This window comes from Dryobates pubescens, chromosome 17 (genome assembly GCF_014839835.1).
Source record: "Dryobates pubescens isolate bDryPub1 chromosome 17, bDryPub1.pri, whole genome shotgun sequence".
Taxonomy (NCBI): Eukaryota; Metazoa; Chordata; class Aves; order Piciformes; family Picidae; genus Dryobates; species Dryobates pubescens.
In genome coordinates, this window is record NC_071628.1 from 11686253 (window position 1) to 11703566 (window position 17314).

Sequence of the window (17314 nt, forward strand, 5' to 3'; positions counted from 1 at the left end):
CTCAGTCAGCACATCCACCCGACGCACGGTGGACAGTTTGCACATTGAAGGGAATGTGGGTGCTGATCCAACAGGCACCCAAATCAGTCACTGTCTTATATTTACTACCAAAAAAGATTGCTCCAATGTTCACATCGGTGCCTTGTTTAGACCTGAAGCTGTCTCCACCTGTGGCTAGGGTCTGGGGATGCAAGTTCTCCCAGGTGCCAGCTGGCTGCTCAGCTTGGGCTTGCTGTGCCGTGGCTCCATCAGCCACCAACACCCCACAGCACTTACACTGCTGGCTGTCAGTTAGCAAAGGCTCTTTACAGCTGAAGTGATTTAAATCACTGTTTGTGCTCATGATTCAAATGCTAGACAAGGAACTTTGAATTAAATAATTTGAACTTTCTCCTAAGAGAGAGCTCATTCTCGTTGATTAGGAAGAGTAATATAAACCACATGGCTTACAGCTAGTCACACACTTGTGAAATTGGGCATAGTCGTGTATTAACCAGGAGGTGATACTGGATCTCACACAGGTGTGGATGCAGTTAGTTAACTTTGGTCTTGAAGGGGTTGCTTTTTAAATTCTTCAGAAAACGTTTATGACATATTTTTATGTTAATGGAGAAGGATTAATTTTTACTTAAGGCTTGTCTCGTATGACACAAAGATGGAAATGAAAAGTCAACTGAAATGAATATACCTGTGACTTGAAAATTGAAATCATATTTATAAAACATCCTGGCCATATTTAATCATTTTAAAAGCCTATTAAAGTGCATTTTCTGTCTTAATCTACATTATTGAACAGAGAACTAAGAACTATTAGCTATAATTTAGATCTCCATTTGCTACTTTTCAAGCAGCTTTATTCTAAACAGTGGATATTACTGTCAAATTGATTTATTTTTTTTTAAACAGATTTTCTTTTGTTAACAATTGATTAAACCCTCTTTTTAACTTCGGTTGGAATTCATGAGCTTTTAAGCACTCATAAATTCTCTTTGTCTTCAGATCTGCAAGTCTGCAGCCTGGCTGGCAGCGCCACTGCTCCCTGCCTCCCCAGGCAAACTGGCAGGCTGACATTAGGGGCCAGCTTCCAGGGGCTCAAAGGGCACAGGATGTGCTGCAGGAATTTCAAGTCAGCATTGCTGTGGTTTTAAGTATAACTTGATAAACCTCTGATAAAATGAAAAAGAAAGAAACTCTGGGAAACAGTAATTCCTCTATCAGTAAAGTGCTTTCTTGAATGTCAGAAGTTGCAAGTGGGTAGCACAGAATATTCCTTCTCGATCTGTATCTCTCTAAGGCTGTGGTAAGTGTTTTCAAGTGTCAAATGCAGTGTTTTATTTGAAAACACAGTTCTACAGTTGCTTGTGTATGCTTCACTGGTAAAAGGAGTCTGGGGTGCAAAGAAGGGGAATATTTCCACCATTTGAGTCTGCCAGTTATGTTGGATTTGCCATTGGGAAGATGGGGTGGAAGCAGCTCCCAGTGCCAGTGGTGCCAGCTCATGGGGCCTGCTGATGGATTTGGTTTCCCTGGGGTAATAACTGGTCTCACTAAAGGGGTCAATAGCTCACTTATCTTGAATGAGTAAGTGCTTAACTTTACACATTACATTTCCTACTTTTTAAAATCATTTGTCATCTAGCACACTCTCCCTGTGAGAGTCAGGGCTGCCTAATTATGAGGATTAGAAATATAGAAATGTAGATTTTTGCCTTTACTTTTGAATAAAAGCCCCATGTGAATGGATAGATGGCTATCTCAAACCCTGAGCTTCAGTATCCATTATGTTATCCACTTGGATGCATGTATGCAGCTCCTGTTGACAGCAGTGACTATTGCAAGACTCCTGAAAAAATGGACATAGATAGTTTTTCCCTATCTCCCTACTTTTATTATCTCCAGGTTTACTTTATATGCTTACTGCTCCTGCTGCATTGAAGCCAGGCACAGATTTAACAGGTGTTTTTCTGACATTTTTAAGAAGAGTTAGCAGAGTTAGTTGTTTGTAGAATTGCTTTGCATGGAGGAAAATTCTGAAAGTTTAGACTGCAGTATATAGGTGGTATTATCATTAACAAACCAATTTTTTAGTAGAATCCACTCAAAAATCTAGTGCTGAGTAAAAGGTGAAACAGAGTCAGCACTGTATTCAGGAAAAGTAAGAGTAGACTAAAGGAGTAAATAGCTTGAAGGAAACTTCCTTTCCCTGCGTTCCTTTTTGCAAACAAACTCCATGACCTCTGTGGGCATTAGATTGCTGATGCTGTGTAATGGATGGTGAAAGTATCTTGTAAATGTTATGGAGACTTGCTCCTTTCCTCCCAGCTGAGGACAACACTGATTTTAGCTTATGAAGTAAGAACCGAGTTCAGTGAGTTACTGATAAGAGAGAACTGAAGCAAATTCTACTCTTTCATAGCTGTAAGGTGACAGTCTCATTGTAATTTCAATTTATTTCATGTAAGTATCTTACAGGATTCAGCATAGCTGTCCATCCAGAAATCTGCATGTCAGCCCCTGGAAAAATGTAACATTTTGCATATGTCTTGCAAGTAGAAAGCTACTCTCCATTTTCTTCCTTCTCAGGCTTTGCTCAGCTTTGCAAGCTCACTCCATTTTTCCTGAGCTAATTCCATATTTAAATCACATATTTTGTTTGATATTCTTACATTTACTCCCTCCAATTTTAACTGAGGATGAAGATTGTGTGATATTTGATATGGTTCCTACATACAATATCTAAAGCTGTTGTGTTCTGAAAATGCCCAGGTGGATATACAAGGAGATGGTGATTATGGAAATCTTAATAAAATCATAGCTTCAAAACTACGAGACTGAGAATAATAGAAGGGAATTATGTATATGAGTAGGAAAGAATAGCATATGAAAGCAAGAGATCTCTCTGTCCATTCACCTTTCTCTTCTCATTTGCTTTGTACAAAATTCAGCCTGGCAGCCTTTTCAGTTTCCATGTGGTAAACAATTTTGGGCAGTAACTCTATTGTAGTACAATTGGATTTGAATCCTGTCATAATTCTGTCAAGTCTGACTATTCATGACAGAATGTTTTATATGTGATTAGAATATATTGAGTGATACACTTAATATAGACTGTTATATACTGTAGCTTTTAAGACCTAAAAGCAGAAAAAACTATATAAAAGCCCAGTAAAGCTTGATTTGCAGTTCACTTCTACTGCTAAACTTGGATTAACAGTATAGTTGGAAGTGAATTCAGTTTTATGGCATTTAAGTAAGTCTTGATTCTGATCTTTTTCCTCCATGATTTTGTGTATCATTTTTCTTTCTTTTTTTTTTTTTCCCTTTTGGTCCTGCATCTTCTCTGCTTTTATGTGTGATTTGCATTGTCGCCTGTGGAAGGTAAAATAAAACCCTTCCAGTGCATACACAATCTTCTTGGTGAGAAAAGCCATCCAAGGCCAGTGTTTAGGAAGGAGGTGTCAAGGGCTGTATGTGATCCCCTGGGAGTTGAACTGAAAGGCAATATGTATCAACAAAGGGTTTTGGTGGTGTTTATTTTCCCCTTCTCTCCAGGATGATTGACTGGTTTTGCACCTGATGAAATTTTCATGCACATCCGCAGAGCAGTGGGATTCTAATGATAGAGATTAATATTTCAGTAATTATACTGTGCTTGTAGGTTGTTGGAGTCCTTGGTGCATCCACAGAGGAACCCTGGTTGTAGGTAGCAACTCACAGGAATGTACAGCAGGAGGAAATCCAGCTGTGCTTTGCTTGTTCTTGCTTTTTTGCAAAATATGTGGATAAGGAAGGAAAGCCTGCGTGGAATCCTTTCCTGGAATTAAACATCTCAAGGAAAATGTGGATACTGTGTTAGTATAACATGGGGAGAAAAAAGCCATTTGCTTCCTGGCCTATGGCAGTAAATTTAGGGTGCTGAATGTCACGTAGCAATGCCGAGGAGAGCTACCCAAAGCTGGAGCAGCTTTTTCATTTGGGGTATTGCCAAGCACTCTCTGTCTTGTGCTTTCAATGTGCCTGGTCTAGGCTGGGCTTCTGCGACATTTCATCTTCCGCAGACTCATGCATCCATTTCTCCTGTCCCTCCCTATTCCAGAGAACAGCCCATCTTCACCACCAGAGCCCATGTCTTCCAAATTGACCCCAGCACGAAGAAGAACTGGGTTCCCGCAAGCAAGCAGGCTGTAACTGTTTCCTACTTCTATGACAGCACGAGAAACAGCTATCGGATTATCAGTGTGGATGGAGCCAAGGTAGGAGGCTGAAGGTACCCCAGCATGTTTACTGTGACTGTCAGCCCTGGCTGAAGACAGACATAGATGGGCTTGCATTAAGCCCTGAAGTTCATAAGTACCCACACCACAGAACACCTGCAAAGTGATTTTGCCAGACTTAACTGGTTTTATTTCTGACTGCTTTGACTCTATAATCTTAACGAGCCAAGAGCTTTAAACTGAACTGAGTCTATAGCACAGACTCTAACCCCACCACCTATATTAGGCAGATAAAGCTGAGGCCTTTTCGGTGGGGAAAAAAAGTCATCTTTTTAAAGGGAGTGAGGAGACAGAGTAGAGCTTCTAATGTAAATGCCAACTGCATATTCGCTTTTGCCTGGTTGAGCTGTTTACAGGTTAGCACTTAATTTTCTTCAACATTTGCACTGGAGTTTGTCAGCCTTAGGTAACAAATTTGGCACCAAAACTTTCCTCACTCTTTTTTTCTTATTTTGTTTCGCATTTCCAGATAGTGTGCTAAGTATTTCCTGTAAGAATCCTCATCAGCTGAATTTAATGGGTTGCTCAGACAACTATTTTTATTGCATACTAGATTTATCCTCTGATTAGTCCCTCCAAAGTTACTTGTAAGGTGACTGCTTTTCCCCTAGCAGAGCCCAGCCAGAGGTGTAAGTTTAAAATTTTCACTCCTGTACAAAAATCATCAGTTATTTCTGCCAAAATGCAAACCACAGGGTAACAAGACAAGTTTACTGCCTCTTTATCCATGCTCCTGTTTAGATGAGAATGCTAAAATATCACTGTCCTGGGAGAGAGAGGGTGCAGAAATCATCCCTTAATAAAGCTTTTCTATTTGTCATGCCTATTTCACATACTTGTTTTTCCAAACATCTCCTGTGCTATATTTGGTTATATATTGGCTTATAAATCAGCCATAATGCCTGCTGAAATTGATGGCAATGTTTCACTGACACTGGTACAGCATTAATGTGTCACCATCTTTATGCTGTTTGTGCCAGTGAGTTCATTTCCAGAAATGCCAGCTAACCCAGCTGCTGTGCTTTGCAGTCATCACACACAACCCCTGCAGCTTGCTGGGAGAAGCTGAGCCCCCAGCCCCTAATTTACTTACACCCCACAAATGCTCATGCTTCTACTGTCATGAAGATTTATGCTGGTGGTAGTGGGCTGTTGGTTTTACAAACACAGGCAAGCATGTTTCCCAAACCAAAACTGCTGTACTTGCAGCAGTGGGTCACTTGATTTGTGGATGTGCATGCATGCATGAAGACCAATTAATGAAAAGAAAATAATTACTGTATGTGGCAGCGGGAAGCTTCAGGGGCAGCATATGCCCACAGCCAGAGGTCCATCCCAGAAGTGTAAAGTGTGTGCTAAAAACAAGATGGGCATCCAAGCTTTATTTTGTAATCCACCCAAAAGACATTCAGAAGGAACCACCCCCTGTTGTAGAACGTCTCAGAAGAAGGTGAGCTTTCCATGATTAAAATTCTCCCCTGGGGCTTCCCAAGCTAGAATCAATTGCTGGCCACATGAATTATTCCTTTTGTATTGAACCTTTGCTGATTAAGGAACAGGTCAAGAAGAGATGCTACCTTCATGCTTGTCTCTGGAGAGTGCCCACATACCCTACCTGTCTGCTTTGAGTGCTGATTTGGAAAAAGAAGGGTGTTTTTACCCAAAGAAATTACAAGTTGCTTTTCTCCCTCAAACAAGTATTGTTTATGTTTTGACCCACTTTTCTTGCTAAAAATGAAATTGTGAGGAAGAATATAGAAAGCATTGGTCTCCTGCTTTATGTACATCTCACTTATTAGAATAAAGTCTTCCATGTGTTGGCAAATACCAGATGGATTAGCATCATGGATCACTATGGGCAGAAGATATCTCTGCTTTAAAGACAAAAAAGCTGAAGCTCAAGTGAGGTAAGGGACTTGGCCTTAGGAGGAAGGTGGTGATGAAGGACATGCATCTCTTACAATTCTCCATCCTTGTCTGAACTACAAAGGAGCTGTTCTAACAGTTTATGTTGTACAAATAATAAGGTGCCTGTTGGATTGCAGAGACATCTCACTTAAATCCAATTTGTATGCAGCTGTTTGATTAATTGGGACTTTTTTACCCTGATGTTGATACTACATAGTAACGACAAAAATGTGTTGAAGTGATCAAGAATACAGGAGGGCACTTCACTTGAACATTGTTCATTTCCTGGTTGTGTAAGCTGTATTTTACAACATGTTGCTCTGGGCAGGACGTTGAATTGCAGGTATGTGGAGCAGCATAGGGCTGTTGAAACCCCTTGGTACTGCTGTCATGTAGGACATGGGGCAGGCTGTGTAATGTCAGCCTCGTGTGGTTTTCTCCTGATACACCACCAACCCAACAGACTGATTCTTGCAGGAGTGGCTTCTGCAGTTTGCTGCTGTCCCTAAACACTGAGACCCTGCACTGAGACCCTTCAGCTCCATCCTCTCTTCTCCTAACAGGCTTAGCCTGTCCCCTTTCCCTTCCTGGCATGTCTCTGTTCCTCATTCCCAAACCCCCAGGGCTCAAGAGGGTGAGGAGGGGTTCTGCAGGGTAGAACAGAGCTGAAAGATTTAGGACTAGGCTGAAGGTAGGGCTTAAGAGACTTGCTGAGCCCAAGATTTAAAGGCAAAAATATTGGAAACTCATTTTGTGAGCACAGCTGGCAGAATCTCAGAATGACAGGGGCTTGAAGGGATTTCTGGAGATCATCTAGTCCATCTTTCCCAACCAGAGCAGGTTCCCCAATAGCGGGTTGCACAGGATAGCATCCAGGTGGGCTTTGAATGAATCCAGAGACAGAGACTCCACCACCTCTCTGGGCAGCTAATTCCAGTGTTCCACCACACTCAAAGTGAAGTAGTTCCTCATTGTGTTTAGATGGAACTTCCTATGTTCAAGTTTGTGCCCATTACCTCTTGTCCTGTCACTGACACCACTGAAAAAAAGTTTGCAGCTATCCTTCTGACACCCACCCTTTAAGTATATATAAGCATTGATAAGATGCCCTCCTCAGTCTTCTTTTCTCCAGACTAAAAAGCCCCAAGTTCCTCAGCCTTTCTTCATAAGAGAGATGTTCTAGCCCCCTAGTCATCTTTTAGTCTTTTGTCAAAGGGCAGGGGAGTTGCCTGGCAAAGTACAATGCTGCCCTCTGGTCCTTACCCGTTTGCCAAATGGTGCAGAAGGACAGAATGTCTTGGCTGGCACATGTGGGGAGAATGAAGACAGACATTGCAGCAAACTGGAAAATGGGACAGAAAAGGAGTAGGCGATAGGTAGGAAGCAGAGTGAAATCAAGGGAGCTTAACTTCCCTTGCAGAGGGATATGCATGAGGCTTGTGCTGATAACCAGCAGTCCTGGAGGGAAGCAAGGCAAGAGCATGTGCCAGGTTTCCATATCCTCTCAGTCAACAACAGAAAAATCCACTGAATAATCCTGTGAGTCAAGCACTGAGAAGTGGACACACTAGATTCAAAACAGCTCATACAACTTTAATTCCTTGTGCTTGCAAAGCTAGAAGAGAGCAGGTATTAAAATTCCTGTGTCTTTCACAGGAAAACAGGTGCTGTAGGCAGGAGCTTACAATTTATAGCAAAAGGTCTCACAGATTCCATGCAAGTATGCACTGGATGATCTTAACCAAGATTCCATTACCAAACAATAGAACAGTTTAGAATATCTTTCAGTTATAAGTGACTTGTGTGTTGACAAGAGATCAATTGCATCATGATGTTGTAAGACATTTCTATCTCTAGCCAAAAGCTGTTGAAACTGCACCATAATGAATGCTGGAGGAAATGATACAGTAAAATGCAAGGGCACACACTGATTCAGAGTTAATGAGGTAAGCAAGAGACTTCACCACAGGAAAGCATGCAGCGTTGTGAGCCAAAGTCAACCCCGTGAAAAATGACAAAATACAGTGATGATGCAGTTAGGTCATCAACTCACAGATGCCTGCTGATGGCTGTGTGGTGTGTGGGGAAAGCCACACACAGGGCTCCTCATTAGAAGTGACCTACATTATTCTGCCTTTTAGAGGTGAAAAGCAAGTCTGAAAACATAAAAATAATTCAGACTGATATCCTCTGGAATAATGCATGGTAGTGCATGATATTTGCTTAGTCTCTATAGATTGGAAATAGGCATTATCCAAACAATATAGACAAGGGGGAAAGGATGAGAAACTTGTTTCTGTGTACAGTTTGAGAATTGTCCTCATTTTCAGATGGCCAGCTGTTATATTTCTGCAGAACTTGTGACAACATCAGCCTAATTTTTATCCCTTGAGAAAAAAGGGACATAAAGCTATCTTAAAAAATTAATAGCTGGCATTTATAATGAGACATTCTGAGATGGCAGAAGCAAAGTGACACAGCAAGTGTCATCTCAGCTGCCAGTCCTAAGATGTCTCTGTGAGATTCTTAAATAGAGGACTAGGAAAAAAAATTAACATCAAGGTTAAAAAGATAGATTGCAGGAGTAATTTTGGTAACAGAAACAAAGTTTTTGTGTTTCAGAAGGGAGAAAACGGTCAACACACACTCCCAGTTGCTAGATAATGTAGAAGAGTTTATTACCTAACAAATACTAAGTTGGGTAAAAGTGTGTGAGAGTATTGGGTGAAAGTGTGCATGAGTATTGAAGAGAGAACCAGAAAAATTGCTGTGCTGGGGAATCAGGGTATCTATTTCTGAAGTAAATTGCAATTAGTAAGAATATGAATATGGGCCAAATTTTGCTCATCAGTATTCACATAACGTTCTACAGAGTGAATGCAGCACATTCTATAGTATGATGAAGCTCTTTAAGTGGCATATATATGCCCTTATAATGGGTTCTATCAGTGAGTGTCACTGCAAGAACAGACTGTGGTTTCTAGAGCAGAATGAATCTGGCAGGGACACAGCCCCAGCAACATGTGGTAGCAGGTATTTAGGAAAGGAAGAAAAGGCAATATGTAAATCCTGTAATATTTGATGTATTTCTGGCTTTCTGAGTTCCTGTACCAGTTCTAATTGCTACCTAATTTAATAGCTGCCCACCTCTTTATGACCACGCTTTTTTTGTTCTCATGACTGGAGGCAGGCAGCCTCGGCACGCAGAGAGGAAATTCGAAGTTCTTCCAGTGCTGTGTTCAGAGAATCAAAACAAATCATTTTCTTTGCTCAGGGAAATGGAATTATTTTAAGACATGGTTGTTAAAAATATCTTAGATTATTTTGCCAAAAGGTGACACTGAGATTCAAGAAACTTTCCTTGCAAGGGGGGAAATTGCAGGGTATGGTAGCATGGATGAAATTCCTTCATCTGAACAGCTCTTTATGTTCTTCTTTTGTTCCATTTCAGTGATGTAAATCCAACCGTTGAACCAACAGCAACTGTTTCTCAGGAAAAAACTATCAAGTAGTTTAGATATTACAAAAAATTGGGCACTGAATTAAGAAAGGTTCTGTCAGTGCTTACCTCGCCAGGGGCCTGCACTGGTACGATGGCTTTTAAGTGGGTCTCTAAGACCTAACAGATCTAACTGGCAATAACGTGTAGCAGAAATGATGACAGCATTGCCTTCCCTCTTGGAATTCCAAGTATCAGTGTGTGTTGGTCTGATTCTGGGCTCAGTAAATTAGGTAGAATGATGTGCTGTGTTTTACATATAAATATATATAATATATATAAATATATATAAATAGATGTGTTTTTTTAATACCTAAGTTTTAAGAAATACTTATGATTTTTAACTACCTAACTTTAAGGTTTTAATATATTTTTTTTTGTAGTGAAATGATCAGAGGATTTTTTTGCAGCCTTGCATAGCCAAAGATAAAGGGATGTCCAAGTACATGAAAAGTGACCTTACAAAACGGTTTGTTGAATCTTCTTTTAATCTGTGTAGGAAATCTTGAATTAAAGGCTATGATTCTCAAGGGTGTGGATGAGCATATATGTGTATTTTGTCAAAGAGTCTGAGATTCTTTTATTTCCAGTCTTGCCTGCCCTGGTTTTATTTATGGCCATTGCTTGTCAGGAGTGCTGTGAGGCTGAGGGAGCTGGGATTGTTTAGCCTGAAGAAGAGAAGGATCAGGGGTGACCTCATTGGGTCACAACCACCCCATTGGTGGTTGTAGCCAGGAAGGGGTTGGTCTCTTCTCCCAGGCAACCAGCACCAGAACAAGGGGACACAGTCTCAAGCTGTGCCAGGGGAAGTTTAGACTTGTGAGGAGAAAGTTCTTCACTGAGCGAGTCATTCGTCATTGGAATGTGCTGCCCAGGAAGGTGGTGGAGTCACTGTCCCTGGAGGTGTTCAAGGGGAGATTGGACATAGCACTTGGTGCTATGGTCTAGTTGTGAGATCCATGGAGACAGGTTGGACTCGATGATCCTTGGGGTCTCTTCCAACCTTAGTTATACTGTGCTACTGTGATCCTGGAGGAGTGAGGTGCTGCTGGGGTCCGAGCCCGCTGTCCTGTACCTGCTGAAATGCCCAGATGCCCCACTCTGTGCCCTGAAGGATATTTTGCTGACTGCTTCACTGACAGGACTCTGATTTTTCAGAGAACCTCTCCTGGTAAAAAGTGATTAAATTAGCAGAAAATATTTTTATTCCAGCTTCTCAAAGCTTTTCTTTTTTTTCTATCACCACTGTGTAACTGATAGAGAAATTTCTCTCTTTTTTCTTTTTTTTCCTGCCATGTTCATTTTGCCCTTCATGTTTCTCCCAGGCCAGGCGAGAAATCTCTGCATTTCTGGTTGTGTCCTGAAAGAAAGAGTGCCAACCATAAAACAGGAATGTGGGAGAAGCATGAGCTCAATATTACTTTACTTCTGAATCAACAAGAAAAGGACCTTTCATCAAAAAAGCAGCGTGTGACACTTGGAACTGTTTGAAAAGCCCAAAAGAGATAGCCCAGCTGAAGGGTGGTGCCACATTAGGGTGAGCTAGTGGAGAGGTGACCAGGTTTTGACCTCTGGAGGTTTAAGTTGACTGATCCAGTGTTTCTGCCCACAAAAGAAACCTGCATTTGTCATAAGAAAATATTTCCAGTACTGATCTGTCTGATTACTGTAATAGAGAAATTTGAGCATATTTGATGGCCTTCATCTTCTCTTTATCATAGTATGTTAAATATTTCATCAGCTATTTGAGCTAATTTCAACATGACTACTAGCACTGGAGATGGTACTAGAGCCATAAAAGAGTAATTCCCACAAATGGAGCCAATCAACCCTCCACATAAAAGGAAGAACATCTTTTGAAATACAAAAACATGGTATCAAATATAATTTTAATGCATTTTGGTGTGCATAGTTTGTATGTACATTACAGTAAACATCTCATTTATCCTGGTGAGATGACTATTAACTAAAAGCATTACTTGTATATAAAAAGATCATACAATTACATCATAAGGACTTTACTGCTGGAACAGACTAACTATAATAATATCAGCATGTCTATACTGTGAATCCATACTTGAGCTTTTAAAATAATGTGGTGCAATTTAGTCACTCCCATCAGATGAGTTTGCTTTGTAAGGAAGGCGCAGTGTGGACTCTTTCTGGTTCATATTTCCCAGCCTGTGCAGGAGAACACAGCTTGTTTGCCAGACACATGTTCTTAAATGAAGAACTATGTAAAGGATGCCTGAAGAGTCTTGAGTTGCTTTTTGCACTCCTTGTTGGGCTGCTTGTTGCTGTAAATAATGAAGCTGGATTGTGCTGCTCTCTGAGAAGGGGTGGTGCCTTTCAGAGAGAAGTTCTTCATTTTGTATGAGCAGATTAAGGCAGGAGAACATCTGTCCTGCCCTGAGTCACAGCACACCAGCCTAACCTAAGCTGGAACAGGTCTCTCTGACAGTGAAAGAGCTTGCAGTAAACAGTATTTTTATTAGTGATTTCCTGATTTTTATTTAAAGATGGCTGAATTGTCCTATTGCACCTTTCAGATTTCCTAGCATCACTTTGAATGATTCAGAAGGAACTCTCAGTTTAAAGGAAACTTGTCTTCAGCAGGTGATGCTGGTGCTTCCTAGGCAGAGCTTGCTACTCAGATGAAGGCTGGGGTGTAGGTGCTGGGTCAGCAGCAGCATTGCAACTGGGGTGCAGGTGTAGAAGCAAGAGAGTGTCTGCATGCAGTGGTGGGTTGGGCACCCCAAAGGTATGGGTTGTGCCCAAAGTGTTACGCTCCGAAAGGGTCCTATGGAGACATAAATTATTCAGTCTGTGGAGTACCAAAGAGAAATGTGAATGTTGGAGTTAATGGAAGTTAAAGCAGAAATGGTGCAAGTGGAAAATAAAATACACACTTCAAAATGAAGATAAGTGTCTATGTAGGTGATCACACAGAGGTGTGCTCTGGATCTTTCTGCTACATAGGCCATGACTTCATATTCTTAAAGACATCTTTGAAATAAGAGTGAGTGAAATCAAAGGAAATAATGGTACTCAGTGATCTTAAGATATTTGTATTGTCTATGTTTGTGGTGTACTCTGCTTGACTAAAGTTAATGGAGTTTTCCTCTCTGGACATTAAAGTAATTTGAGAATATTTTCTTTGCAATTTGGTGATGAACAAATACAGTCCAAAGGAGAAACAGAGCTGTCAGCCAAGGATGAGACTACCTGCTTGCATCATCCTTCATTTGCTTGAGGTGATACCAAGTATTCAGAAATTCAGGCTGAGGGGAGGTGCAGGAGTTAGTAATTGGGAGGATGGTACATTGCCTGGAGTTGTGTCTGGGGAATTTTCCACACCTGCCAAGACTCATTTAGATAGGTGGACCTAGTAACATTGGATGCACTTGTGTGGACAGGTTCTTGAGTGTTCAGAGGATTAAAAAAATAGTATGGTTAGGACTTAAGTGCACTGGTAATTTCAGAATTGCTAACACTAGTGGAGATAGGTTGCAAATAGAAAGAACTACTGAAAATGTTTGCACAAACAAGACCTGGGGCTCCCAGTAAAAGAGAACAGAAATAGAGCAAAGTAAGTACTGGGAAATTTGGTGGGTCTTTTGAGACTGCCTCAACCAGAAATCACGATCCTGTGTGGAGGATGTTTTTTGTTGTTTAGGGTTTGTTTTCTTTAAACTCTGGAGCTGTGGAACTTGTATCACTTACATGTTTCTATTTTAATCTCTTTCCAAGTTATTAACTTGGAAATGTGAAAAATCCTCTGTTCATTGTCTGGATTATTTCTGGAAGTAAATCCTTCAGAAGCTGGTTAGTAAGCTTTGGAAGAACGATAACGAAGTGCTGGCAACAGCTGTATCCTTGACAGAAGCACAGAAGCACATCTGTCACTGTTTGATCTTATCTGGCTCATTTTTCTGCTTGTACGTAGAGTGCACCCTTGTGTCACTGGCTCTGGGAAGACCACACACAACTGAAGGGAGGTTGCAGGGACCATTTCAGAAATTTAATTGTTACTCTTCTAAAAGATGGGGGTAGAAAAAGAAGACAAAAATCTATGCCAGAGAATTTCTTGCTTCACCACACACCAGCAAGATAGGAAACTTTGGTCTGGGTAGATTTTTCCTTTCTAAAACCTCTCCATAAAATTTCTCAGAAAAGCTGTATAAAAGAAAGTGTTTCAGTACATAACTGTCTCACACCGAGTTATGTCTGATCACCAGATTGAGTAGGAATGCGGCACCTGAACGTGTCAGAGGGGTTAGTTAAACCTTGTGATGTTATTGTAAGGAAACCTGGAATCAAGCAAAGGATCACAGTATCACCAAGCTTGAAAGAGAGCTCAAAGATCGAGTCCAACCTGTCACCACAGACCCCATGACTAGCCCATGGCACCAAGTGCCACCTCCAATCCCCTCTTGAACACCTCCAGGGACGGTGACTCCACCACCTCCCTGGGCAGCCCATTCCAATGACGAACGACTCTCTCAGTGAAGAACTTTCTCCTCACCTCGAGCCTAAACTTCCCCTGGTGCAGCTTGAGACTGTGTCCTCTTGTTCTGGTGCTGGTTGCTAGAGAGAAGAGACTGACCCCTTCCTGGCTACAGCTACCTTTCAGGTAGTTGTAGAGAGCAAAGGATGCCTGGTTTAGGTCAAGGTCCTTGAACTCAGCAGAACTTTTTAAGAATCTTGAGCAAATTTGGGGTTAAAATAATCCATATCTGTCATTAGGTGAAAACTGAGGAAAAACCATGGGTTTGGTATCATCATCAACACAGGCACAACAGAGTCTACAGATGCTTTCCATCATCATTTTGATTTCATTAGCTGATCTAAACAAAACCCATGAGATGAGACTTTAATAGGCAAAGCTATAGATGGCAAAAATTTCCATACCTGTTCAACATAGTCTGGGGGACCCAGTGGTGCTTGGCTTGCTGGCAGGCTTTGCATCATGCTGCCTTTTTAGAAGGGGGCTGAGGTGAACTGAGCACATGCTCCAGCCCTCAAGCATCTCACAGCTTCCTCCCAGGGTGTTAGGGACTTCCATCAAGAATTACTATAAGTGCAACACTGGTTAGCTGTTGGTTTCCTGTTGGGATTTTTACTCCTCTCTTTTTTTTTAATTCCAGTGCTGAAAGTAATAAAGAATAATTCCTCCAAGCTTTATGAAACTCTAAGGATTGCTTGTCCACTGAAACAGCAATATAAATTGCTCCCTTTTCCTTCCCTGCTGTACTGCCAGAGAGATCTAATACCTAGAAATCCCTATTCAGAGAGTTAATGTATCCAACATGATAATCAAGACATGCCAGATGGAGTTTATAAATAAACTACACTGCATTGTGTATTCTTAAAATTTCAGCATCAAACATAATTCAAGTCAGTATTTTCCTAGTTTTACCAAAAAAGCCCCAAACCAAACATTGCTTCTTTCTTGACTATGGATTGTGAAGTTGCATCTAATGGCACAGTGGTTGTTAGATGGAAAATGAGGAATAGCATAAATGAGTGTCAAACATTAAATGCAAGCTGAAGTCCAAAGCTAATTCTCCCTCAGGAGTGAATAAGATGATCAATGGAACCTCAGATAACTGCCACCTGGCTTTATTTTCTAACATCAAAATAAGGGATGAGACATTTTTGAGGACACAGGAGGACTGATATTTTATTATTACCTCATGGATGCCTTGTATCTTCAGTTATGTTAGTGTATTTCTCCAAAGTGATGGTAGATCTAGTTACCCTTGATTGTCATCTAACAGTGACTACTTAGAGGTGCTTTGGAAGATGCCAAGTAGATCCTGTCATCTCCTAAAAAGGTACCTCCCTTTCTTGACCATTCCTCATGCCAAGGGACAGTTTTTCCAGATTTTAGGGAGGAATTGGTAAGCCATCCAACTGCTGAGTGCTCCCTGGGATTTGTAGGTTGTTGAAGAGTAGAGGAGTCTTTAATGATGCCGTGTGGCCTTACCATTTCGGACCTCTGTGAAAGGACCTTCAGGCTTAAGTGATGCTGTTGTCATGCAGCTTGAATGATGCAGAAAATGATCAGCACTTATATGATTCACACAGGCATGTTGTTGTATGCTGCACAAAGACTTTTTTTGTTTTATTAAATCCTCCAAAAGCAGAGTGTGATATACCTAGGGGGTTTAAAAAAATTGTATTTATCTGTAGATAACACGACCTTCTCCCTCACTTCAGTTTTAGTCACGAGGAAGAAAATATGAAGACTTTCCACTGGGTTCTTCTCCCTGTCTCTGTTAAGTTGGAAATCTCATTTCTCATGTAAAAATAACACACAAGCATCTTGGGTTATTTATTTTGTAAAATGTTGCATGAAATTCCTGGTTAACAATTTGTTCCAGCATAGGGGGTTTGAAAATCCTTGCTGTAGATTTTCTTGGTGAAACAGCTGCTGGTGCTTTGAATCATGTGGGTGGGTGGATGTGTGTGCTGTGCCTAAAAGGAAAGAAAAAAAAAATTCTAGTCAGATGTCAAAGCAAAAATAGGAGATTTTTAGAGATTGAGTCTGGGTGGAGGAGGTGGGAAGCCAACTCTGCGGAGATGTTAATTACCTTGGGAAGAAAAAGAGCGCGATGCAGTAGGTGTAGCAGGAGATTTACTTAATAGAATTCACATAATCATGAACCCACTTTTGTTGCATTTAGACAGGTTCTCAGTGAGGGCTTTACAACAGAAATATTTTAGCAGAGGAAAAACAGTTATTAGTCTTTTTATTGGAGAGGTGGGACAACTTTTACATTTCTTTTCATGAAGGGCGACAGGAACTGTACTGGTTTTGTTTGATTTGTTGCCTTTTGGGGTTAAAAATTAACCTCATCGTCCAGTGAATTATCCTGGGGATAAAAAACCCCCCACAAACAAAAGAGCCCCCAAACCAGCCCCTTCCCCCCCAAAACCCCAACCAAACAGAAACCCCCACCTTTATGCAACTGTGTAAATGCCCTTTTCCCCCATAAAAGCAGCTGCAGCATGTGAAACACTACCTATAAAAGGTGATTCTCTTCTCTGCAGAGGGAGCTCATTTTGGCAAGTAAATCTTTTGGACTGCAGCAGGTCCTCTGGGACTTGTGAGATGTCCTATGTCTTATGTCCTGGCATCTTCCTCTTTGAAGAGTGCACCTGATTTGCTGTGATTCTACTCTTGCCTCCCACAGAAATATGTCATGTAGCTGTGGAAGCTTTTAGAGTCCATTGATGGGTGACGTAGCTACTGTACTGGTTAACTGTATAGGACAGAAACTCTTGAAAAGGAGTGGCTGACCAGTCTTACCAGCACTGTAAAGATAAAATGATGGCTAACCAGAGCAAAAGTCTGCCAACTGTTGCCTGCCATGTGCTCTGCCCTGCCCCCCTGCACAAATGATGGAGCAGAGCAGGAGGAACTGCAAAATGGAGAAAGGAAATATGCTCCTTATCATATGGTTATAGTGCTCCAAATTGAATTAATCCATACCCTCATCCTGTTCCTGGTAAAGCACCATATACCTTTCAGGTGCACCAGATAAAGCAAAGCTAGAAAAAGTGTCATTGCTCCTTTCTGTATTCTTTTCTTTTTAAAGGATCTTTTACAGAGACTTAGCAGGAAGGG

At 41.1% G+C, this 17314-nt stretch overlaps 1 protein-coding gene across 1 annotated transcript in view; it reads left to right on the top strand.

The window, feature by feature from the left end:
* HOMER2 (homer scaffold protein 2) overlaps window positions 1-17314 on the top strand; it is a 58854-nt gene that overhangs the window by 19586 nt on the left and 21954 nt on the right. The window contains exon 2 of the mRNA XM_054169152.1: window positions 4097-4253. Coding sequence (XP_054025127.1) covers window positions 4097-4253 — 157 coding nt within the window. The remainder of the gene's footprint in view (window positions 1-4096; window positions 4254-17314) is intronic.